General features: G+C 46.7%; 1 protein-coding gene across 1 annotated transcript in view; it reads left to right on the top strand.

The window, feature by feature from the left end:
* The window catches only part of LOC146184625 (uncharacterized), a 32,338-nt gene extending 7,943 nt beyond the window's left edge, over positions 1-24,395 (top strand). Inside the window, exons 2-4 of the mRNA XM_084608594.1 lie at positions 18,956-18,982; positions 24,141-24,203; positions 24,289-24,395. Of these exons, the coding sequence (XP_084464720.1) occupies positions 18,956-18,982; positions 24,141-24,203; positions 24,289-24,395 (197 nt within the window). The remainder of the gene's footprint in view (positions 1-18,955; positions 18,983-24,140; positions 24,204-24,288) is intronic.
* Positions 24,396-24,948: the final 553 nt, after the last annotated feature.

The following is a 24,948-nucleotide window of genomic DNA, read 5'->3' as shown; positions in this document are numbered from 1 at the left end:
CCTGAGATCGTCATAAACAAGTTGAGGATTTATTTCAACCTTCAACGAGTGCAGTGTGTGATTTCACGAGGTTTTGTCATCCGGGTTGCGGGAGGCCGAGCAGAATCTTGTGTCACAGGCAGTGCGAACTGCATGTGATCGGGTGGCCCCTTGCTCTTGCATATATATAGCTGTCCACCGGTTACGCCCATATACTACGGCTGCTCAAGCCAGGAACGGGCACCTCAGAGTTGCGCTTTAAAATTGGTACCGAGCTGGTGGTGGTTAAATGACGGCAAAATGTGCATAACTAAGGAAATCGGTAACGAAGCGACCATGAGTACGTCCCTCCTGTCAGGTCGGGTCTCATAAATCTGCATCTTTCTGTCCCTCACGAGGGACAACCGATCCCGGCGGTGGCATACTGGAACACAAAAAATGAAAAAAAAAAAAAATAAATAAATAAAAAAACACCACCTTTATGATGTGCGATGATAGTTCGCGTTAAATAATTCCAGGTTGCCAGAACAATTCGAAACTATTGATAACAGCGTTCCTCATTTCCCATGCCGCAGCTCCAGGACGTCGCACAACTTACCACGGCATCGCTTTTCTGAAAGGCGATATACTCTCCTGGATTTGTGGATAGCAGACGTGTCTGCTGTGAACCCGCTGCATGCCGCATGCCATTTTTTGCATGCATACGCGGTTGACTACGTTATCTCCAGTGCTCGTTATCAAAAGGAGTGTCGGGGCAGCTCAAGTGGCTTACTTCCGCATAGTGATGGACGCAAAACAGTCGACGGATACAAGGGCAGGAGGCGAAGGAAACAGTGTGAGAACAAAGCGCTCTGCAAACTGCCCATTCACGTCATGCCTGTCAGTGGGAGTTCTGTTTGCCCACTAGAACGCCGTGTACGTAAGGTCAAGCTGGTTTTGTGCTGGCCCGGGTTTCCCGGTTGATATACTTAGCACGTTTACAAATCTACAATGGAATAGTGCTGGTTACCAAGTCGCAAAAATCTGCTGGTCTGATTATTAGCCCTCCCTGTCTTTCTTAGGGGGGGGGGGGGGGGGGGGGGGCAAGGGGGAGGAGATAGATAAGTCATGACGCGCCAAATCAAGGCCAAGCCCACTGTGCCCATATTAGGCTTCATTATGCAGCTGCTGATGCCGCACGCCTGTGCTGAACTGCTCCCTGTAGGTGTTTGTTATTCTCGGTGCGGCAGCATATTTGTAGACCGCAGTACGATAATACAGCTGTCACAGGGGCACTTTCAATTGGGATCGAGACGGTCAGACTCGGTGCGCGTTGCTGATAGACCAACGGAATTTATAGATCACGTTCGAGGGTTGCTGCCTTAATGCAACTATTAAGCGCAAATTAAAAATGAAACTTGCAGAAAGGTGTTTTACATAAGGTATATAACTAACTTTAATATAGGGTTGTATTTTATTCAGTGCACCTTGATTCCCAAAATTGTGTTCGCATCTTAACACTGCCCATCAAAAAGAACGGTAGAGCTTAACGTCGGTACAGCTTGTTAAACGTGCGAAAGTACTAGTTTGACGTAGTTTACCTTGTTAGATGCAGATTATGTTGTCCCTGTCTTCGCCAGCTGTTGTTCACGCCCCTTGGCGGGGCGTATCTTATACCCCCGACAACTTCCGCGAAGGACATGACATGTACGTCTCCCTACCAATTTCAAAGTATACTGAATTCACCCGGCTTGCCACGGGAGTTTATGAGGTTACGTGGCTCATACGCCACTGCTGACATTACACACAACGTTTAATGTAAATAAGGACAAGTACATTTCAACACAGATGACGTCACAGAAGTTGCCTACCAATCAGAGCCCGGCCATGCAACTTACCAACTACCAGCAAGAGGCACGCAGCCGTGAGGGTGACCCCGATGTAAGCTGCCCAAGGTGCCAAGGGCGACAGGTATAAGCTTGAACTTTGAAGGGAGCAAAATGTAGCGCACCAAGACAAGGGCAGAGAAAGAAGACACACAGATGTGACATTTTGTTCCCTTTAGTCATGTACCAACAAGCCCAGTCATCTACCCTTCTGAAGTATAAGCTCAGCGTTAATCAAACCGTACGCATGTGTCAGCGTGGCCTAAGATCAGCCTGTCTAACTCCGCATCTAAGGATGACCGCATTTTGATCTCGCCTTTCCACCTCAATGACGAAGGCTGGGTTGGCAGAGCCTGCCAATTCGGCACAAGGAATACACAAAAACTTTAATTCGGATTTATTACCTTGTGGAGCAGGGCTTTCCCGCAAATAGCATCCAGGTGCACGGACCATGTGCATGGCATGGCTCCTGACGCACGTGCGTCCATGCCATAGAGGGTCACGCGAATTTTTTCACCGTTATTTTTGCCATTTATACGAAGTGGCTGCTATACAGTGCCACATTTTGCTTAGCAAGCAAGCTGGCCGGTCGGAATCGAGCACATGTGGATCGCGCTCGGACGTTTCATCCAGATAAAGCTTGATTGTGAGCGGAAGCGCCATATGTGCACAGCAGCATAACATGCACATATTTTCACGAGATCTGCTTGCACTCGCCTTCGGCCTCTTTGGCCCACTGATTTCTTTTTCCCTTCGAGATTGAAACAGCAGCCGGCACCCTGTGATCCATAGTTATTAAGCCGCAGCAATGATGGCGGCTAGGAAAAAGAAATTGTAGAACGTCTGGGTCCACCCGGGATGCAAAACCGAGGCATCGAAAACGAGAATCGCATGGCCGGACCTTATTGCTTTTGCTTTCCTCTTGATTGCCTCTCATCGTTTTCCTGCCCAGACAGGCGGAAAAAAGGGCGATAAGCGTAACTCGCGCACATTGCATGTCGCTTTACAGTGGGCATAGTCACACTGCATGCCGCCGACATCCATTGAACGTTTGAGAGCAGCACAATAGCAGTTGCGCAAGCGCCCGATCCTGTGGATCTTTTTTATATTTCGCGTCTTTGTTTCTTTTTGTGGACAAAGAGCCAGTCAGATATATCGTCTCTACAAATTTCCCTATCACACGTGGTTTGGTTTGTGGGGCTTTACGCTCCAAAGCGACTCAGGCTATGAGAGATGCCGTAGTAGAGGACCCCGGAAATTTAGACCACCTGGGGTTTTTTAACGTGCACTGACACCAAAGATGGGCCCCTTGCTTTTCGCCTCCATATAAAAGCGGCGGCTGCGGTCGGGATTCGATCCGGCATCCTTGGGCACAGTAGTCGAGTGCCCTAACCACTGCACCACCACTTCGGGCCTGCAGCCTGTACTTAAAAGCTCAGTAATTAAAATTTATCGAATAGTTAAGGCTAAAATAAAAAAAAATAGTACGAATAACTCTAGGCTAGTGCAACAATAAGAATCCGGTTCTACTTACCGGCGAAATGTCTCAGTTTTTAAACAATGGTTTAAGCTGCACATATGGTCAAATGCGGCTAGGTCTGTCGCTGATGACAGCAGGCAAAGAAATTAAGTAACAAAAAAATTACAAGGGTTCAACGCTGCTGAACCAAATATTGAGCGAAAGCATTAGCTGCGGGTGACCAAGCGTTCTTCTTCTTGTCTTTTTCTTCTTCCTCAGCCCACATATAAAGCCCCGCTTTAACCAAGCCGTATATGAACGTGCTTTAGTGGCCTATAGGGGTAACGTGAATGCCAGGGTCCTGGCAGGTTGATTCTGACATAACCGTCCCATGTGAAACGAGAGACCCAAGTTGGAAGTTAGCTCCTGCCAGCCCACACACTAGTGTCACGTGGGGTGTGACGTCACAGCGTCACGTGGGTAATACGTGGCTACCAGCAGCGCTACGCTGAAGGCTCGAAACCTAGAGTATAGTATTGCTTTCGCAATAAAAGAAAAAGATGGATGTAGGCGTCAGGAGATTTGAACCTGGCCGTTGCCGCCCAAGGTACGGGCAACTGGGAACGCGCTTGTTTCGCCATTTGTAGCGATTCTGCAGAGGCTGATCGCATGCTGTCTTTGAAGGTTTGAATTGCTGCCATCTGACCTGCGTCAAAGTCAGGCATAATTCTTCCCGGAATAGGTTGTGTGTAGGAAAAACGTAAAGAATTCAATGAAAACAAAGAAACAGCTTCATCTATAACTCATATAGATAAAGTTTACATTCATCATGACCGTTATAAAGTGCGGCTGAAATACGCACGCTTTGCACTTTGCACACCTCTGGCAACGGTGGAAGCGCCAACAAGACTTGAATGTACTGCTGATGTCAGCCAGGAGGCGCTTAACGAGAGGCAACTGTTCGTCGCGACGCAGCCTGGTGAGCTGGAAATGGCTGTAGGATTAGCTCGGGATAAGATAAAAAAAGGCAAAGTCATCGTTATAGGCCCTATAGAAGGGAGAATTTTCCGCAGGGGAAGGGACGCTTCCACTCATAAGGAGCAGCGGTAACATGTGAAACTCTGTATGGCCAGAGTTCTTGCACGCGGCGGCGCAGTTTTCACAGCAGCGAGATGTCGAGTGCAGAACAACGCAACAAGTTGCCAACAAGCCGTGGATGGGACGCGGTCATTCTTGCCTGTGGTGTTTTTCAAACTGCCGACATGGTCGTTATAACGCTCGGAAGTTCACGACGTGAAGCATTTTAACACCCACGACTGGGATTAAATCTTGTGCTGCACTGAGCCATCTCCGCGAGTACTGCAGGAAGTATCAATCCAAAGTTCGTGCGTTATATCCAGCCACTCCTCTGCGCATGTACCACATTCGGCGAGCTGCGCTTGTATACAGTTCGCATATCTCCTAATATAGGCTGTACACATAGCCAGGGAGCAGATGGATAGTGTCACGGACATATTATGCTTGAACGAGCAGACCGAAAGAAGTACTGAGAAATATTAAGGTCGTTTCTTGACGGAGGTCGTGTAGTAGCATGTTTTGATTTCAACTTAAAAGGTTTATATCACCGCTGTTATATGAATATAAAGCAATCATATACAAATGTACTGTCAAAATAGAACACGTTGTTTTTTTTCTCATGCTGCTTTGGTTTCGGGTTGAACAGCTTTCTGCGGGGGCTTTCAAATTGACTTCAGGTCGCATTACCAGTAAACATAGATATTCTTAAAAATTCAAACATACGCTACTATTACAGTCACTCCAATTAATGAATAATTGACCCACTCGAAACAATGAAATAATGCAGCCACTGCATATAGGCGTTGCAATGCAACAGCGTAAGCTGCTGGCCATCACAATCTCATTTTCATAGATTTCGCCGAGACGAATCATTTAATACCAGCAACATGTGTCTACAACCAGTGGTTCACCAGATACGCACCCCCATGCAAACCCGAATTTGGACCATTTTGGACTCCATGCGACTCCCCCACAAAAGTGAGAGTAGATTAAGATTTGAATTTTTACGCGTACGGACCAAACTAATCTTTAGACACCACTCCGGTCTCTCTACCACCATCCATAGGATCACAATTTTAGCGTAATGGCATATTTGTGATAATAAATAATTTTTTAGCGCTGCACTGATTGGCGCTCAAAAGAAGAACATAGCTGTCCAAAGCGGTTCCCCATTGAGTGGCTGGCACGTATTAATTTCCCTCCTATAGGTTCCAAATTCGGGAATCAACATGCACGTTGAGCACGTAATGACGATTCGTTTTGTACTACCCGCGTCCTCCTGCTGCTACAGGTTCACCCGTCGTATCCGCCCAGGGGCTCAGTAGTTGAGGTACACTCTGCTACTGAACTTGAGTACTCGGGCTCGATTACGACCGCGGCGGCCATGTTTCGATGGCGGCGTTCCGCAAAGGCTTCCGTGTGCTGTGCGATGTGAGTGCACGAGGTCCACGGTTGTCGAAATTACCCAGGAGCCCTTCACTATGATACCTCTCTCTCCCTCTCTTTCGTCTTTGACTCCCACCTCCCTCCATTCGTTCACGGCGCGGTACAGGTGCCCGCTGAGAAATGCATGTGACCGATACTTGCGCCTTTCCTTTGCTCGATAAGTTTATCGTTACGGTAGCAATGACCAGAGGTCGTCGATAAGTTTACGTCGCACATTTTAAAGCTCAACTCGACTCGTCTAGCAATTTTGTGTGCATTAACCCAAAGAACCATTTGGCACCGAAACGAACCTCGGACTTTAGGGTGGAAGCCATCTTGGGTTGTTAAGTGGCACACCACCATGATGAACACCATGATGACGCCTTCAGGCTTAGATGAATTTGGAGCCTCGGACAAAACGACAGAATATCGCCAAACGGGAGATAAAAGAGCTTACGCTCTTAAAATATGGATAGTCATGAACAGACACCAAATCGATGCATTTCCATTTGAAAGCTGTCGTTCCGGTGGTTGGAAAGTGCCTGGGTAGAAGATGAAGTGTATTGAGATGACAAATCACTCATGTATCAAATAAGCCTTTTATTTGGGTCATGAATACATATACATATATATATATATATATATATATATATATATATATATATATATATATATATATATATATATATATATATATATATATATAATTTGAGGTCTGTACTCGCCGATATGCTATTCACATAATTAGGGAAGGGTACGAGAAGCCCGACAAAATATTTTACAAAAATGTGCAGTAAGAGGGTTAGACAAAGAAACAAATCTTGCTGAACTTTTCAAACGAACTGAACGTGATTAGAGAGCGGGCTGATGGCTTAATTCGCCCATACTGTTACGCACAGCTGTTCATAAATGCAGCGTGCAGACTGTGGAAACTGCAATTTTAAGCTTTCCCTGGTTGAATTGAGTAATAATTGTTAACATTAGTGGGAAAACTGCAGAGATGATCCATTTGCGCACACGCGGTCTACTTTTATTAATTATTAATGACGTGCACTGCAGGTTTCTCACTTGTCCGCCGCTAATCTGCAGGCTGTTGGTGGAAAGATGAGAGCAATTCTTCATGCTATTCTGTGACCCTGTTAAGCTGCATTTTTGCTTTAGAAAGTTATTTATAATATTCGTGATTGGTCCGGCCTCTTGTGCAAGTCTAAACGAAGCCTGCCGACGTTTACTCCGAATCTCAGAGGAGCGCTTCTCCATTTATCGATTTGGTTCCATTTCCGTTTACTTACCAGCCCCGCTTCGCTGGCTGCATTGATTTCGACGCATTGTTGGCGTTCAACAAATCTTCTGTTGAATGCATTTTCACGACGTGGTATTGCTGAAAATACCGTGTAACTGACATCTTGATGCATTCACATTAAAGAACCCACATTTGGTGGTCGTTAGCGTATTGCTAATGACAACCATTACAGTGCGCATCCCGCATCACGATTTAATTGCAGGATTCAACTACACGAATTATGCCGAAGCGTTGCTCTTTCAATAGCGTCGTATAATGCTGCTGGAAATGAAATGTGGCGAGCGTATCGTGGGCCTATAATTCCGGATCCAGTTGCAGCTGGCAGCTTCCGTGTTTCGCTGGTGGGTGATGGGTCACCTTTGTTCGGCTTGGTATATGGGGTCACGGCCGGACTCGAAGAAGAGCGCGCTTCCCTCGACACAGCCGTGATGGGGTTTAGGGACGCCGCAGTGGAGGGCTCCGGAAATTTCGACCACATGTGGTTTTGCAACGTGCACTAATATTGCACAGCAGGCGGGTGCCTTGCGTTTCGCCTACGGGTGTGTGTGTGTGGGGGGGGGGGGGGGGGGGGGGGGGAAGGGGGGGGGGTCACTCTGTGGTGCATTCGGATTCGGCGCGGAGATTCAGAATCCCGCTCTAAGCTGACCATTGGAATTCATCCTGAGCTAGCGAAAGTTGTCTCATATTACCCGTGTGCCCTATGTATTGTAGGCCACCCAGGGGCGTTGTGGGCTATATAAAACCTCCAGATGAACTTTAATTTGAGCTTGCGCGCTCACTGACTGTTTGCCACGCTAGAAGGTACTATAGTTTCTGCTTGGTATAAGCGCCACCATTCTGCTAAGAAATCTGACGTATACCGGAGCTGATTATGATGGCTCGGGACAATAGACATTCGAAGCTTTTAGAATGCCGAAGACGTTACGGTCTTACGAGACATCGTTGCTGTACACGTGCAGTGGCCGCACCGGACACTGCGCGTGCCCTGGAGGCGCCCGGTATTGAATAATAGGCGCCTTGTACTGAGGGTATGTGACTTTGCTAGAACATCCTCGTTATGTTAAAGCTTCTTGTGCAAGGTGTTATATCAAACTGTTGATGCCGACCGCGAGTTTCATAAGAACCGTCGTCTTTAGCGATTGTAACCTCTCGCTTGTACTTTAATTTCTGAGATTACAATGACAAGTGACATGTTTTCTTATTTTACGTCGTCTTCATAGTATGCACTGCGCTCTATTACAACGACATTTGCGCGAGATATCTTTTTTTTTTTATGGGGGGGGGGGAGTCTTAACCGGCATCACGATATGACACGAACTTTTAAATGTTCGAGGGCTGTCGGCGCCACTGTCACATATCACCTCACTGCCGTCAAAGTATTACCACTAGCAACTGTGAATGTGTGTCTATTTTAGAGATTTTAAATGTTATGCCTTGACCTCTTTCGGTCTTTTCGCACGTTATGGGCCTTCGCATCTTTACCGTTTGCTCCTTCGCACGAAGAGAAAAGAAACTGCGGTTGGAGACTCGTGAAAGAGCTTTCCTTATCTTCAGTTTTCCAGACCTGATTGTCTATATGTTCCCCATTTACCTCGGCTCATCCACCGGGCGCGTGAATGCATACAGCTAACGCGTCAAGCGGAAGCTATGAAGGTTGGCGATGATTATAATCACTTATGTCCTCTGGGCTAACCTTGCGTAATATAGAAGAAACGCACGAAGCTTCAAGAATGAGCATGAAGAACCAGTGAATGGTCCCTTTCGATCACTGCATGTATATTGAACATACTCTAGACCATTAATGTTGCCATAGAAAAACGGAGAAACCCTGCCAGCGCTCTCAAAACGGCACTATCGGCAACAAAAGTGTCAGTTTAATAGCTCGGGTGGGCTGGTCCGTGCTAACAATTCATATAGCTCAGAATTATTTTGCAAAGGGATTAAATTACATTACTGGTTTAAATAAAATGGTGAAAACAGATTTTTTTTACACGGCCAATCACTTGCGGGCAAAAATTAATGACATTAAACTAAAGAAGAACACTGCGTGAATGCAGTTGCCACAAACAAGTTTTTAATATAGTTTCGCTTACCGCTTTTAAGCAGCGGCTGAGGTTCACAGAGGACGTCGAAATGTTACCCCTGTTTTGAAGGGGGTATACCTTCTCCTGCTCAACAGCCATTCTAGTGATGCACCTTAGAGCAAAACTAAATGGCTCTAACGCAGCGGAAGCGTGTTCCATGGGACACGCAAGCGGCCACCAAAGCAAAACTTTTATATCGACCGTTAGCTTCTGATCATACTTGTTGATGTGAAAGATGGACTTGAGTTGTCTACTGTTAGAGAAATAAGGCGATTATTTACATTACGCTTGTAGTTCACAATCGCCACGTGTGCGTTCCAGACACTTTTGTTTCCGATTATACTGAACGATGGTTGCGGCCACGTGGTGGCCCCACGGGGCTGGCCGCAGCCACAGCGCGTCATTATCCGATTTCAAGGTGCACGACACAGAAAATGAGGGACCAAATCTTTCCGACACGGAGATAGACTGCGCGCTGCTAATAAACATAATTTCGACAGCAGTAAGTCACTGCAAAATAATGAACAAAGGCCATTCATCAAAATATCATCTTCCTCCAATAGAAAGGTAATTGATATCATTACAAGCTATACCTAGAAAAGTAATTAAATTGCTTCAATTTCATTCTTTTAATCTTAGCACTTTCATGCATGCGCGACTTCAAAAGGCAGGTGATGACAAATTCGCCTGTCACTGGGCAGATATTTCCTTTGGGCAGAGATAATTCTGAAGAAAAGGCCGGCAATGGAAGCCCTTGGTTTCGCCACTGATATCGCCATACATTCAGGACGATATTCGGTTGACGTAGCTGAGAATGAGAAGTAAAACGAATTTAATGCTTGCAGATCTTCATGTTCACTCTCTTCTTAGAGCAACGGAAACCCTAAATGGAAACCTCCGCTTCCAATTTAACATACTTGTTGCTGACGCGAGCGGCCGATGGCGCCGGTTTAGGTTACGAGTGCTTTTAGCCCTTAGAAAGGCACGTCGCTGTAAAACCCGAATAATGCATATCCTGCATGCTTTATTGCATTGCTCATGCAGTGGAAGGCCACCCTTGGGATCCAGTTTCTTGTTGTGTACTAGTCATGTTTTAGTTTCAAATCCAAAGTCACGTATTTTCTGAATTGAGGGAAAGCGGAAACGCTATAGGGCTTTATTGTTGTCCCTATTCTTCGCTCCTTTTCTAAAGCTACCCAGTAGCTGTCGCCGACAGCAGCCACTCAAACGCCATCTTCGGGATAACGGTGTTGCCTCATGGGCTTCTTCAGCCATTTGCGACAAGGAACTGGTCATCGCAATCTGTAAAGCGAGCGTACCCTTTCGCGGTGTCATCCCCATCGCCCTATGATGGCTTGAAATCGAAGAGCGCTGCTCAAGTCTCTCAAAATTAGCTCAACCAACAAGCCTTCCTTGGAAGCAAGGGCGACCATGCTGGACTATCGAGGCGGCAGCGCAGCAGCTAGGCGGCCCGGAGCATTGGGAGCGCGCCCAGCAGCGGAGCAACCCAGTCGTGTGCCCGGGATTCCCGAGGAGGGCCCAGCGGCGACGAACGCCCCTCACCAGCTTCATCGATCGAGGGTGCTCGGCGGCGCTCTCGGGGCATTCACGCGCCGCTTCTGCGTGCGTGTTGCGAGGCGTCTTTTGTTGTCATTACGCTACCATGCGCCATGCTGTGTGCTCGAGGCAATGAAGACGACGACGCTACCTTTTTCAGTTCCTAAGGCGTTCGGCTGTTGAACAAGAGGTGCTCGCGTCCGCGGGTTGGCCGCGTGTGGGCGGAGGCGAAATGGAAAAGACACACGCGTGTCTTGCGCGTTGGGGGGAAGAGGGGGGGGGGGGGGGGGGGCATTTTGAGGAACTTCATGGTTGAAATTAATTCGGAGCGCCCCACTACGAAGAGTCCTCTCTGTCTCTCATTGCAGCCCCCCCCCCCCCCCCCCCCTCATCTTTCCTGTATAAAGGCACGGCTGAGATGTCCACTGAGAGAGGGTCAGTTACCGTCATTTCCCTTTTGCCGACATTGCACCCAACTCAGGGACGCAATTTCTTCTTATGTTCCACCTATGACGTTGCATTCGCCCAGCTTGGTCCGCATTTCTTTGCGAAGGATATCGGAGGAAATCTCCATCTGACACTTTTTTTTCTCCATCTCTAACAGTAGCTCTCACTCTTTGGTTCGCTGCTATAGCGCTGTTCCACATGCGAAGACAGCAAGCGCAAGCTCATGGCGCAGTTTGAAATTGTCTCGATAGTTAGTGGCCTGCATATGCAACCTGATGATCAAGTTTCATGCACAACACTATAAAACAACGAGATATTGATTTCCAAGCAAACGCTGTGCACCGCCGCGTAATTTGACGCGAACTACCCTGGCACACACTTGCTATGCATGCGCCCAAAAATAACCCGCATATCGTGGATAGCTGCCCAGAGAATGGCGTGTCCTTGAGTTGCCTATGCTCATGGGCAACTTGAAGCAGCTCATAAAACAGTAAAATAAAAATTAGGACGGTGATTAAGCCCCACCTGAAAGATAGAACACAGCCTTCTTATTTTGCGATTTTCTAACTCTTAAATTATTTTTTTTTTTTTTAAGAATCACTTTTGCACCAGAACACATCAGTACGTCATACGCACCACAACGCTTTCGCTAGGTGTTCCTCTAGCCCGCTTGGTACGAAAGTTGCTGTTGTTCAACACGTTTCTTTTTTTCAAAAAACAAAGGGAATAACGACTTTTCGTAGCCTCTGAGTTGCATGAAGACTTGTCCTGCCGAGGGTCCGGGTTCGAACCCCAATGGCGGAATAATTATATTGACTTATGTCTTTTTTTTCGACACATTTTCCTAAATTCTGGGTTGAGGAGACGGCGACCGCTTTTCGACCCAACTAGCTGTTTATGATATCGCATAAAATGAAGCCGCATGAAGGGCGTCGCAGGGCCTTTAGACTGGCGACAGGTGACGGCGACAGCCCTTTATGCGCACAGCGCCGGCCGCAACTTTGGCGGCCTGTTTCTCTTCCTGCTGGATGTCATACGTTTGCACTAATATCGAAGGGAACCTTCGATATTAGTTGTTTAGGCATCGTGTGATCAATCGGCGCTCTCTGCCGACCCCCATCCCATCCTTAATCGAATTAAGTGCGATATAGCACCGCTGCTTTAAAAAATAGTACCGCACTAAATCTGACTTCTGTCAAGCCTTATAAACCTGCTGCAAGCAGTTTTGCTTGTTATAAAGAAATTGATGCGCATTGATTAGCCCTACGAAGTCCAAGGAATTTATTACGCCAGCTCATAAAACACTTATTTCTTTTTGTCATGTCGTGGAGAGGGGTCCCATGCCATGCTGTGAAGCCCCGTTTGTTCGCAGAGGGAGCAATGAAAGCGACGACAATTGTTTCAAGTGCATGATGGTACGTATGCACAATACACGAAACAATTACCCTATAAAAAAGCATTTTATGAATCACGAAGGACTGTGGACGGCATGAGGTCGCTGGGTCACTGGACTATATTTTCGCTGCCGCTGAATGACCAAAAGTAATCGCGCGATATTTTGGCTCGAAGTCGTTAAGCGCAAGGAGCGAGCTTGAAAGGGACAATGACACAAGGGTTATGATGGTGCATAAAATATTTTTTCGATGGACGCAGGTTTGTCGTACATATGCAGGCCTGCCGAAGTCATCAACCAAGCTTGGAGGGTAGTTCGGCTTTTTACAGAAATTCACAGAATCGTCATGCGCAGGCGCGAAAAACATTATTCAGAACGCAAAATAAATCTTCAGAAACTAATTATTCGCAATTTCCCAAAAGGATACGCTGCGCGTAAGCTATGGATTCATTCGAAATATAATTACTGGGTTTCAAACTTCTTCCCTTTCATGGAAAGAGTAGAACGCGGCAGCAGGCTGAAAAAGCAGCTGAAGAGGTTTTATATGTAGAATTCGATCAAATTAAATGAGTTGGTTCTGTGAAGACTGATGGCAAATCATGCCAAGTCGTTTTGTTATAACATTTGAATTGACGCCGTAATCGTTGAAGAATATTGTTTCGGCTTTCAGGATTTTCCGCAGCACACAGTGCTGATGACGTGATCTATACGGTGATGATGCACTTCCAACGCACAAACGCTTACAATGAGGAAGAAAACCCATGACAACGAAGGTAAAATCCACGAGATGTTGTTTAGCGGCATCGGGTGACTCGCAAAAGGAATTGGGCGAAAGCAGTTGAAATTTCAAACGTCATCAATAATGACGTCATTGCCAAGTTTCTCCGCATTACTCTGCTGTCCTGAGAAGAAGCCTGAAGACTGTCGCGGCTTTGAACCTAAACCATGCTTATGGTCCGGAACCGTGTAACGTGGTCTGGACAACACAGGATCACGCGCACGAATTTCATGGGGGTCATCTGTCCATGTGTGTGTCTCGTGCGAGAGCACGCAAGGTGCCCGAGCAGTCCGTTGCCATGGGCCAAACGTTTCCTCCGTAACAGCATACGCTTAGAAGCCTTCGGCAGATACAAGCGATTATACTAAGTAGCGATAACGCTGTGTTGGATACATTGTACGCGCACATCTTCGTAAACAGAGCAGATGAATGTTCTACGAGTGCACAATTGCGGCTATTTACCTGGCGACAGTCCGTCGCTGCTGTGGCCTTGGACACTGCTTACATTGCAATCTGTTCGCCTTTGGCGTCTTATCTCGGAAGGCGAATTAATTGAACGGGTGTTTGGCGACACAGGGGGCACACTTTTATCTGTACTAAGCTTCTTGCGTCTGCACTGCTTGCTTCAGCGTGGATGAACCAGAATCTTCAAGTACTCATGCGTTGCAATATCAGTGTTGGCGAAAACAATTACATCATATAAACTAGTAATTTGCTTGGTTAAAAAAAAAAAAAAAAAAAAAAAAAAAAAAACCTTTTGTTGTCAACTTCACAGATTGCAGTTAGGTGCTTGAGTGCAACTCGAGATCTGTAGTCGGTCGGTAGTCATATGCCGATATTCTTTCGAGTTTCTAAAACGTGAGTTCCATATCGCCTCTGTTCAGCGAACTTCGGCCACCGTGCGTCCTTACCGAAAAGCACGGGCTGTAAGCGGCGTCTGTCACTCACTCCGCAGCGCACCTGCCACGTGGCCTGGTCTATCCCGCTCGCGCCGCAGTGTTCGCCGCTGCTCCGTCCTCTAGTTAGTTTAGTTTATGGGGTTTAACTTCTCAAAGCGACTCAGGCTATGAGAGACGCCCTAGTGGAGGACTCCGGAAATTACGACCATCTGGGGTTCTTTAACGTGCACTGCCATCCCACAGCACACGGTTGCCTAGCTTTTCGTGCTCCGTCCTCAGGCCAGGCAGGTGGGTAAGATCACGTGACACTTGTGCCACGGAGCGATGTAATGACAGAGGTGTCTTTCCGGTACTCCAAAGAGGAGAGCTATTTAAAAACGGCGTGCAGCGGCGAAACTATGTTCGCACCAGGATAATCGCGGGCTTGAAATTCTAGATACGATGTGGATAATTAAAAGCTGGTTAAAAGTTCGCAGCTACAGTCCGGCACCCGCCTGCGATAGTAAGAAAGTTAACCATTAGAAGTTATGTAACCAACTTAACAGAATTCACGTGTTTTCCGATGTCCGTAAACATAGCATTGCGACTCCGCCGATGTCACCTCGATATTTTTATTTGTTTATTTACAGATATTGCTACCCCCTTGGAGGAGGTCATTGTGCCAGGAATGGAGAGGAATAATTAAGAATGAAAATGCACGTTCGTATTAAAGAATGCTTATTAGATAACATCTCAAAAGTGCTTATTTAACAAAAAAAATCGGGTTGATTTTCGGCCACACAACTGATATAATTAGCACACCTGAAATGTAGGTCAAGTGACCACAATGAAAAATGCTGCATGCGGGGTATAACGTGTGCAAGGTATTGCATAACACCGTTAATGTAGTGCTCGGCAGAGACGAGAAACAGGCCTTTTTAGTTTAAACTGAACTCCAACAGACACATTATGAGAATACGGTGAAAGGAAACTACTGCGCATTTCTTAGACACTGATTTTGAAGTGGGGAATGGGTGGATGATTTCACTCGCTTTGCCTCCAAATCGAGGTGGTGCCCGGAGCCACCTTTCTTAACAAGTTTGTCTGGACATTCTCATTGTCTAGTGTGCATCTGGATGTTGCAAGCCAAGACAAAATCTTTTTTCTGCATCCGGGCTAATCGTCGCATCGAGCAAAGTGAAGCGCTCGGCTTGAATGTTGTGCACTGGCATTCAGGGCTGCATTCTGACATTGTCGGTGTACTTTAAAATTCACTCGTGTTAAGATGTACGTATCATAACTGCGTGTGCATTGCATTGCGGTTTTCATAAACAAATTTTGGCAAACAACGTTGTTGGAGTCAAAACTTCTACGAAAATAGGAAGGGAAAAGGGGGGGGGGGGGAGAGGGGGGGCACCTGACCTCCACCTTTGAGAAAGGATGCGACAGCGGTAACTGCTGCCGTTTGCCGGCTCCCCATGCGGGTTCTCGCTGTTATTCATGCCCTTTTCCACTCGCTTAATCACTATTCTGCTATTTTTGTGCCTCCATTATCTCACACGGGCTCGTTAGCATACAGTATATTAAGTGACCACATTATGGGCAAGAGCGTTCGACATGAATATAAATCCCCGTTTTAACCAAGCCGCATAAATGCATATAGGAACAAGGTGTTTCACAGGATATTCAATGATCCTCAAACGCTAGATCCCGATTTCACCCTCCCATCTCAGTGGCGAACCTCGAGTTAACAAGGTTTGCCAACTCTGCCATGGGATGTAGTTTTGTGGCGTCACGCAACTCGACGACCAGTCAGTTCCTGGCCAACTCACCTGCCAAGTATACTGCCTGCCGAGGTTTCATCCGGACATAACAGCTTTTCGCAATCGCCACATTTCGTACTGTATGTTGCACTGCAATTCAGCTAAAATGCCGCTTTACCAGCTCAATGTTCCAAGACGGTGGCTGACGCAGTGAAGATTATTGCTTGGAAACTACCGAGATTTTTTTACCCTGTATTGTGTTCTCTAAAGTAAAATACAGCAGAGTGAGAGAAATAAATTGGCTGCACAGTTTGAAAGGGCACTGAACAAGGATTGAGGACGGGTCTTGGTTCGCAAGCCGAGCCAACGTTTCGACAAGGGGACTTGTCTTCGTCTGGGGCCTACACGAAGATAAGTCCTCTTGTCGAAATGTTGGCTCGACTTGCGAACGAAGGCTCCCCCCCAATCCTTGTTCACTGCTCTCTCGTACTGATGTAAAAAAAAAAAAAAAAAAAGAGAAAAAAAAAGAAGTCTTGAAAATCGCTCCGTTGTTTTTGCATCGGCGAATGAAACGGCCGGGCAAGGGCAGTCTGCATGTAATGGTCGTGTTTTAGCAGAATTAAAGGGACATGTTTGTAAAAGCACACAACAGCACTGAAATAACGTAGCAGGCGTGGATAAGCAAGAACCTCTGTTGCTGGACGTATTTATTTATTTTTTTTTTCAGCTTGGGGGGGTCATCGATTTTGTGCTCGCTTATCTTTGTTTACAGAAAATCAAGGCACATGTAATCGATGGCAACCGTTGACCGCCATACTCTCGTTGAAGAAGTTGACAGGGCTTCCAAACCAGTTGCAGAGTCGAGCACTTCATCCCTGAGGGTCTGTCTGCGAAAACCAAAACCAAAACAATTCTTTTTTTTTTTTAATTTTAGGTTCTGTCGCTTGCCTGTATCTCATTGCAAAGAGTATTAGGAGTGTTTGAAATTCCAGAGAGCTTTTATAGCGAGATGTGATCAGTACGTCGGCGAACATGTAATAAAAAACAACTTTCAGGAAGAATGTTGTCCGGTGAGCGATAGCGTTCGTCCATTTTACCATTTTCTTTATTGGAAGAAAGCGTATTGTGCTCGTTGTGCCGAAAAGCCATCGCTTTCGCCTCACCCCGAAATTGTCAGGGAAAAACGTGGCATCGTTTCAAACGTGTCAGAAAACAAACAAACAAAAAAAAAACACGTGATTTCGCATCACAATTATAACACAACCGTTCTTCGTGCAGCGTTTTGGGCGGTGTCAATCATTTCGCTTTTCATTTAGTATCCACCTGCTGGTCAGGCTGGAGGTTGTAGTCTGCGATTGGGATTCGATTCCACGACATAATTTAGTATCTTCGATTGCATGGAGTTAGTTTTAAGTGTAGGTATCCACGGAGGTGTGAGACAGATATATGCGCCTTCATTTCCTTCGAAACACAACTTAAACAAGAAATATAAAATAATTTACAATGAAAAGATGGCGTAGCGATATCGCGCCTACTCTTATGGCGAAGCTCAAAGGCCGCCCTCTCACCAGTCACCACCGCCCTCCCCTCTCTTTCGCCTAATTTTTTTCTTTTCGATGGGATGAGCACCTAGCTACGCTCATGCGAAGGGGGGGATCAGAAATGATTGCAGGTTAAGCAACCATGGGACGCATGGCTGCAATATTTGAGTGGCTTTCTCGCTGCTCTTTATAGTGCCCCTTATTCACTGCTTGCTTCACCGAGGCTGTACTGACGGTTATCGCTGAAAGGAAACAGTCTGCGCAGTTGGCACGTTCCGGTGTGCCAACGGATTGCCCTCAAAAGGGCACTCGCTAATTTGTTATTACGTATACGTACTCATTTTCGTTACCTTGTTTCTACATACATGTGATGGCATGTGGTGGATGTGATGGATGCAGACTTCCGAACAACTTTTTGCAGCTCTGTGGAGGGCGCTGTTCGTTGTTCGATTCAAGGGTGCGGAGAGGTGAAGGAGGGAAGTTGTATAGAAACGGTGCAGGGTCGCCAGTGCATGAGGCAGTCGACTCCCCATAGAATGGGGACAGCAGTCTTTATTTCCAACATAAGCTTGGCTACAGAACCACAGAAAGTTGTCCGCGAGCATACAAGAAGTATCGTACAAATTTTGCGAAGTACTTTTTTAATGCAATGAAAATAAAAACCGCGGCAGGCACAGGACGGAGGGAATTTTTTCTATGCTTCTGAAGCTTGGGACAATTTCAATCAAATGCGCATAAAATATCCTACTATATTTCTTCTCCGCAATTGAAAGATATCCCAAAACGTTGGACTTGGTTTGTCGTCATCTTTCCCGCTTGATTCGAGTTACACTGATGGATTGTCGTTGGGCAGGTCACTACCGCGTGGGTGATGCGCCTGCGTAACTTCGTTTGTTAAGTTGTGGTGGATGATCCCACATTATTGGTAGAGGCTCCAGAAAAGAAAAAAAAATCAACAACCTCCATATCGATTAAGGCCTTCCGTAAAGAAAGCGATGACCTTGATACATATTTTGCGCTGCTTTTTTTTTTTTTTTTTCAAGTTAGGTGCAATTCCGGAAGCAAGCTATGCTTAACGATTTTAACGCCGTATGTCTGCGCGGCATGTGCTCTTGGCTACTGCTGTTCCTTTCTATATTTTTACTTCCACGCAACTTGAAGCAGGATTTCGATGCTGGGCTAGTGCGACTGCCCCGCTGTATACCAAGTCTAATTTGCAGAGCACGGCATGTGCGTTCAGCATAGCGAGCCGACATAATGATTGCGGGCACGTGTCTACCAACATGTAACGGCGCAGTAGTGTGCACTAGCTATATCAAAGATTGTTTAAGCTAACAGGCTCACGAGGCCTAGCCATCGGTTCCACTTCGCTGCATATTAATTGCTCTTTTCTCACATCTTTTCAGACTCCTTGTCCTTCTACTCATCGAAACGTAAGTCTCTCAGCTTTCATAATTACGTTCTCTCAGACAAGTTCTTGAGCTACCATGATGCATAGCCTGATTCTCCGAATCCACTAAGAAACGTTTTGGGCCTTTAAAAATTCGTGCGCATCGGGCTGTATCAAATTTTTAATGCGAAAGCATTACTAGGCTATGCCAGCGAGGTCGTGTGTACAGAACGTGTGTACAGAACGTGTCCGCAGCCGTTGTGTCGCTTTTAGAAGAGTTAGGGAATAGTTGTGATTCATACAAGATGGTGTTAAGATGCTGCAAGAGGAAACTATGTCAATAGCATGATTAGTTAATTAATTAGAGCGAAAAATTTAAAAGTAAGATTAATGTCGACGTCCAAGAAATGTGACGCCACACCAACCGGAAGTGGATATGTTTCCTACTTAATGAGCCAAATAAATGCGCGATAGTGAGCAGAACTCTGTAATAAGTGTCAATAAATCAAAACGTTCCGAGAGCACTGCAGGATCTGCAGTGGAGAAATTGCGAAAGCCTGAGCATTGTTGCTGCACACGGTACATCGCGCACCCCTTTTCTTTCCTGCAAGTCAATTATAGAACGTCGGTGAACTTTGATGCGTTCAACGAAACGCTGGTTATGTTCGACTAGAGGGCGCATGATGTACCGCGTGCAGTAGCAATGCTCAGGCTTTCGCATTTCTCCACTGCAGATTCTGCAGTGCTCGCGGAACGTTTTCGAGTGTGGATGATCACCACCTAGCATCTCCAAAGAGTGCAAATCTTGTTCATAGGACGCCGTTCCAAGTGAAAGGGCTAAACTGTATAGTGGTTTGCACGGACTTAAAGGGCTCTTCAAAGAGCCGCGTGCTGTATGGAGCTCCACATAGCTACAGAAGATGTGGATGCGCATGAAGGTGCTCAGTGGACGGAGTTGGGAAGTGGTGACGCCCTAGAGTGGATCGTATGAAAACATCCATCCGTGCAGTCTCGCTCACGGTAAAGGATTCGGCACAGATCAGGTAACCTACACCTCCAGGTTGCGCCAGCAGCACTATAGTCAAAGGAGAGCGAAGATGTGTCGGAACAGGCTTATGGGTGTATAAGGTTGCGGATATACTTGGCTGGTACATGGTTGTGTATGGTCACTTCGGAGAAGTTGACACACGAATTTCCACTAGGAGGTGGGAAGGTGGCCACAAGTTTCACTCTTAATAGCGGCGAAAATATGTTCTGACGTGGATCATCACCAAGACACAGATCCTACCAATATAAAGCCGGGCACAGATGACTAGGTGGGCGGCACACGAACCCAACAACGCTTGCTTTGCGGGGCCCTCAGTTACACACAACCTTCATTTACGGAGGGAAACACCTGAAATGTTTTCCTGCAGGTTAACTCTGTAACCATTTGTCGCGTGTTCTGGTCTGTTGCGTCACTTTATAGTGCAACCGAAGCATTATACTTGGAACGCAGGAGAATTTGGGTCCGAAGCCCCAAATGCAGTCTCAATGGAAAAAAAAAAAAAAAAAAAGACTATATCCCGTAATTTTGTATTCAGCTTCCCTTTCAGAAGCCGCATGAAATAACAGAACATTCAAACAACGTTCGCTGTTTGCCTATCATGAGCCTGTATCGAAGTAACAAGGGCGAAAAACAAGGATGCTTGCCATGACTGCTATCAAGAATGGCCAGTTAAACTGTATTTGCATGACATTGTCATTTTAACCATTGTGAAACAACCGGTCTTTTATATTCGGAAAAGAAACGTGCGAAATGAATGCTCGGCGTTCGCCTATACGAGCGCTGCGTCGCCTTCAATCAGAGTGTACTCCGTCACCGTTCGCGGGCGGGTTTAATCGGCGCTGACAAGTTTGTGTACAAAACTGAGATAAAATCTCCAAAGCGGGCACGCGTGGCGGCCTTCCGCGTGGTCTCGCGGTGCAGTCAGCAGCGCCGCATCACGCGGGTAAAGATTAGGGGAGCCTGCTGCCCCGCCGCCGACGCCGCCACTTTTATCGCACACTGCGATAGAGCGGGAGAGGATACGGTCCAACCTTGGCTATCGTGCCGATGCCTGTCGTGTCACGGAGGGAAAGGTGTATAAGGTCTCGCTGAAGCGGGACTGCGCCTCGCCGCTCTACTGCGCTATGTGCCGAACTTCGGTGTATGTTTGCCTGTGGTGCCCTCGGTTCGAGCTATACGCTGTATGCTTTCTGGTACGCGGAAAGCAACAGCAGACAAAAGCGTTGTCGTCATCACTCCTGTCGTTTCTGATCCAGAGATGCTCTGCGGAGATTTCGCTTTTTAAGGAGTGCTAACAGAAATAGGGTTGCGAGCAAGACGGTACTGTGCCGACGGGATACGCAGGGACTTAAGAAAGACCGTGCCTTACATGACACCACACATTCCTGTGTAGAGCACAGTATGTAGTTGAATAGCACGCGTGCAGCGCTTTTTAAAAGCTTCCCGCGCTTGTGCGGCTGCAAAAATCGCGCCCGAAATCCTCGGTGCTTATAGGGATATGATAGAAAAGAAAAAATAAAAAAGAAAAAAATTGCACTCGATTTAACTAATTTGAAAAAATGCGGAGTATGTAAGAAAGTACAGCACGTTTCATTAAGGTTCCGCATAGGTTTCATGCAAAAATAGTGTAAATCGGTTATTGCGGAACTTAGTACCTATATTTGGGAACACAGCGCGGAACAGGGCACAACACAAGAGAACGAAAGTAGACAGGACGGAGCGCTGAAGGTAGACAGGAAGGAGCGTTGCGTCCTGTTCCGCGCTGTGTTCCCAAATATGGATTTGAACCAACTAGCCCAACAGCAAGTGTTGCTTAGTACCTAAGGCAACTTAAGGCAACCCGATAACAGTGGGTTCTTGGTTCATTGGCGCGCTACATTAACTATCGATATTGCCATATTGCTAATGGCATCGTACATCCTGTCTCAGTGCATAGGCCTGCATATGATTTTCGCCTATGTCTAGTTTTCTGTTGGCCTTTTTTTATAGAACACCTCCGTTATTTAGAGCAGCCTTGAATTTCTCCATATTATCCTTCAATATTTCGATTATTTTACGCTTACTTGATAGTTCTGCTAGTTTAATTCTACCTGTTTGGTTAGAGGCAGCCATGCTCTGACGTTTCTTCCTGCAAGAGCTTACCGGCGTCTTGTCTAACTGTACGTGCCAACACGTATGGCTATTGCGCACGCCAGTCTGTTAGCTGGCATAATCGCTTGTTGCTTGAACGCTATAAGGACTTCGCCTTGGTCGAAGCGTAACATCTGTACTGCACTGAGATATCAAATTTCTCTACTTTCCATGCTACCGCTAACCTGTTCATGGGCTCCTTTCTCACTAGTTTCTTCTGTTGTCTATTCAAGGCTACAGACTGATTAGAGACTTCATCACGTACACAGAACATCGCACATTTTCTAGGAACGTCACATTCTTCACATCTTGTTTCATTTTTAGCCTTTACCCTTCGGGTTCTTTTACGTTCCCTTGCTATTCTCCCGCTTGCTTAAGAAGCTATTAATGAAGTACCCCCCCCCCCCCCCCCCCTAAAGCCTATATGTAATAGCTACCGCCTACCTGATCGCCGGCCTGCTCTTTGCCTATCGTACCTTGGCTTTGCAGTCGTGATTAGTACAATGTAGGATGGTTTTACTCTACTCATTCTCATTGCCATTCCTACGTCTTCATAGAAAGTTTCAACCATTTGGCCGTTATGGCTGTATTTTGCCACTTATTTTGACCTGTGTCATCGTCAACTTGTACCTGGTATTAAACAGAAATACACCAATTACCACTCTCTCATTAATGCCCTGCAGAATTCATTTATGTTGCAAGCTATATCCGTACTGAACAGATATCCAACGCCTATAGTTCTCGGCTGTGTGCTAAGCTACGACAGCGTGGTACGTAACTACCCTTTACCAATGTGTACATGTTTCATTTGTCCTCCTAAGTCCATCACCTTCCGTTTAATAACCGCTCGTTATTTGAACAACACTGTTATACTATCCTCATATGGATAAGGATTGGTTGGGCTTGATATATAGTGTTTAACGTGAGGGACGATATAGTGGAGAGCTCGGGAAACTTCGACCACCTGGGATGTCCAATAACAGCGCACGGGCGCCATGCTTTTCACCTAAACTGAAAAGCGGCCGCCGCAGCCGCGGTATTAGATCCCGCGTCTTAGGGTTCAAGAGCCGATCGCCCTATATACCACTGAGCAACCACGGCGAATAATGTTCTGATTTAGGTTTGGCAGCCTCCCCTGCACCACGCGTGGCAGAGATCGACCCTTGAGCTAACGCTGTATTCTTGTTCCTGAATGTTTCATGCTACTCTGGCATGTAACTACAGCGGCGTAATTTGCTTACATCACCTTTTGAGCCGCGTGAGATCCCCAGTTAGACGCCTGTTCAGAATTGACATAATTATGGCAATGATTACCGACACGCATCGTTGGTGGCGCAAATAGGACATTAGCGACGCTATGTAACTAAAATTGCCTGTAAAATGTTTCTGCGCAGTCGCGGTTGTTCTAAAAAACGTTAATTTATCTGGTTGTCTATCTCACGGGCACAGTTTCTACACGCGGTACACTTAGGTATTATTGTTTTTGCCCAGCGCCAACTCATGGACGCCAGTGCAACGCGAACGGTGACGACTACAACTACGCAAGAGTCCCTTAGCGGGCCGTCGGCAATAACGCTTGCCTAACGGGCCGTTTTTATCGACGGCCGTCTTCAATCATTTTTTTAATTATTTTACGAAACACGTCTACCCCTCTCGCTTTGTCTCCCACAATCGGTGGTATACGTTCCTTGAAGCTTTACAGCCTCGCGACGAAACCCCCCCTTGCCCTTGTTTTCACTTCCCCCGCATCATCCTTTTTAATCTCCCAACAGCGACAGCACAGGGAGCAAACAGTCCCTTCAACTATACCTCTGTGCCCCCAATTTTTGACTGCTCTTGGAACATTACAAACGCGTTAACTGCTCCCCTTGCGTTCGTACTGAATCGAAAATAGTATTTTTCCTTTTCCTCACCTCCACATAGGATGCGAAAATGCATGCATGAATTTGTTTTTGTTTTTTTTTTTTTTTGTTCGCGTGCGTACAGCTTCCCACTTTTTCGTTTTGCTTGGTTGTCCACACAGTGAGCGCGGTTAAGGGATGCCAGGCAGCGCTCACCGCGGGGCCCGTCCTGACCCGCCTGTCAAGTAAGGGCCGAGCAGTGGCGTGTTCAACGAACCCCGAAACACAAGCAACCCTCAGCGACACCACTCACCCCATCTCGTTCCCCAGCGCCCCCTGGGAAGGTCAGCAGGCGGGACAAGCGTTTCCCCGGGGACGACGGCGGGCCCCCGGTGTCAAGCGCGATCAGGTCGGGCAGGCACGCGTCCGCCCGGTAAACTCATCAGCGTCCGACCAAGGCTCAGGTTTCGCGGACAACGACAGACCGGAGGAACGCAAGAACGCGCATTCGTCTCCGCGATGCAAGCGGCGGCCTTCGCACAGGCTTCTACGCAGTGCACGCACTGCTTGTGCCGCCCGTCCCTGCCATTTTTAGTGAAGTGCTTGATATCTCACTGATGGAAACGCGGGCTGTCGAAGGCTAGTTGCGTTAAGGTATTCGCGGTAACACTATACACACATACTGACAGACATTTTGTGCTCAGTGCACGGAGCAATGTGAAGCTGGAGAGCTGTCGTGTTGCAAACGGAAAGTATAGGCTGCAAAGGCAAAAAAAAAAAAAATAAATAAAAAAGAATGACAGAAAGTAACGTACGCAAAGGCGGGAACAAACGAATGAATTAATGAAACAATAAAATCCAAGTGAATGATTGTATCAGAAGAAAGGGAAGGGTAGAAAGAAGGGAGGAAAGGGTAGAAAGAAGGGAGGAAAGGAAAGAGCGAAGTAATAACGACGGGGAGTTAAACAAAGGAAAAAAAAAATGAATTAG

The sequence above is a fragment of the Amblyomma maculatum genome, chromosome 7, assembly GCF_055883805.1.
Source record: "Amblyomma maculatum isolate TAMU_Amacu chromosome 7, ASM5588380v1, whole genome shotgun sequence".
NCBI lineage: Eukaryota > Metazoa > Arthropoda > Arachnida > Ixodida > Ixodidae > Amblyomma > Amblyomma maculatum.
Note: the sequence above shows the minus strand (reverse complement) of the source record. Positions and strands in the feature narration are given on the sequence as shown.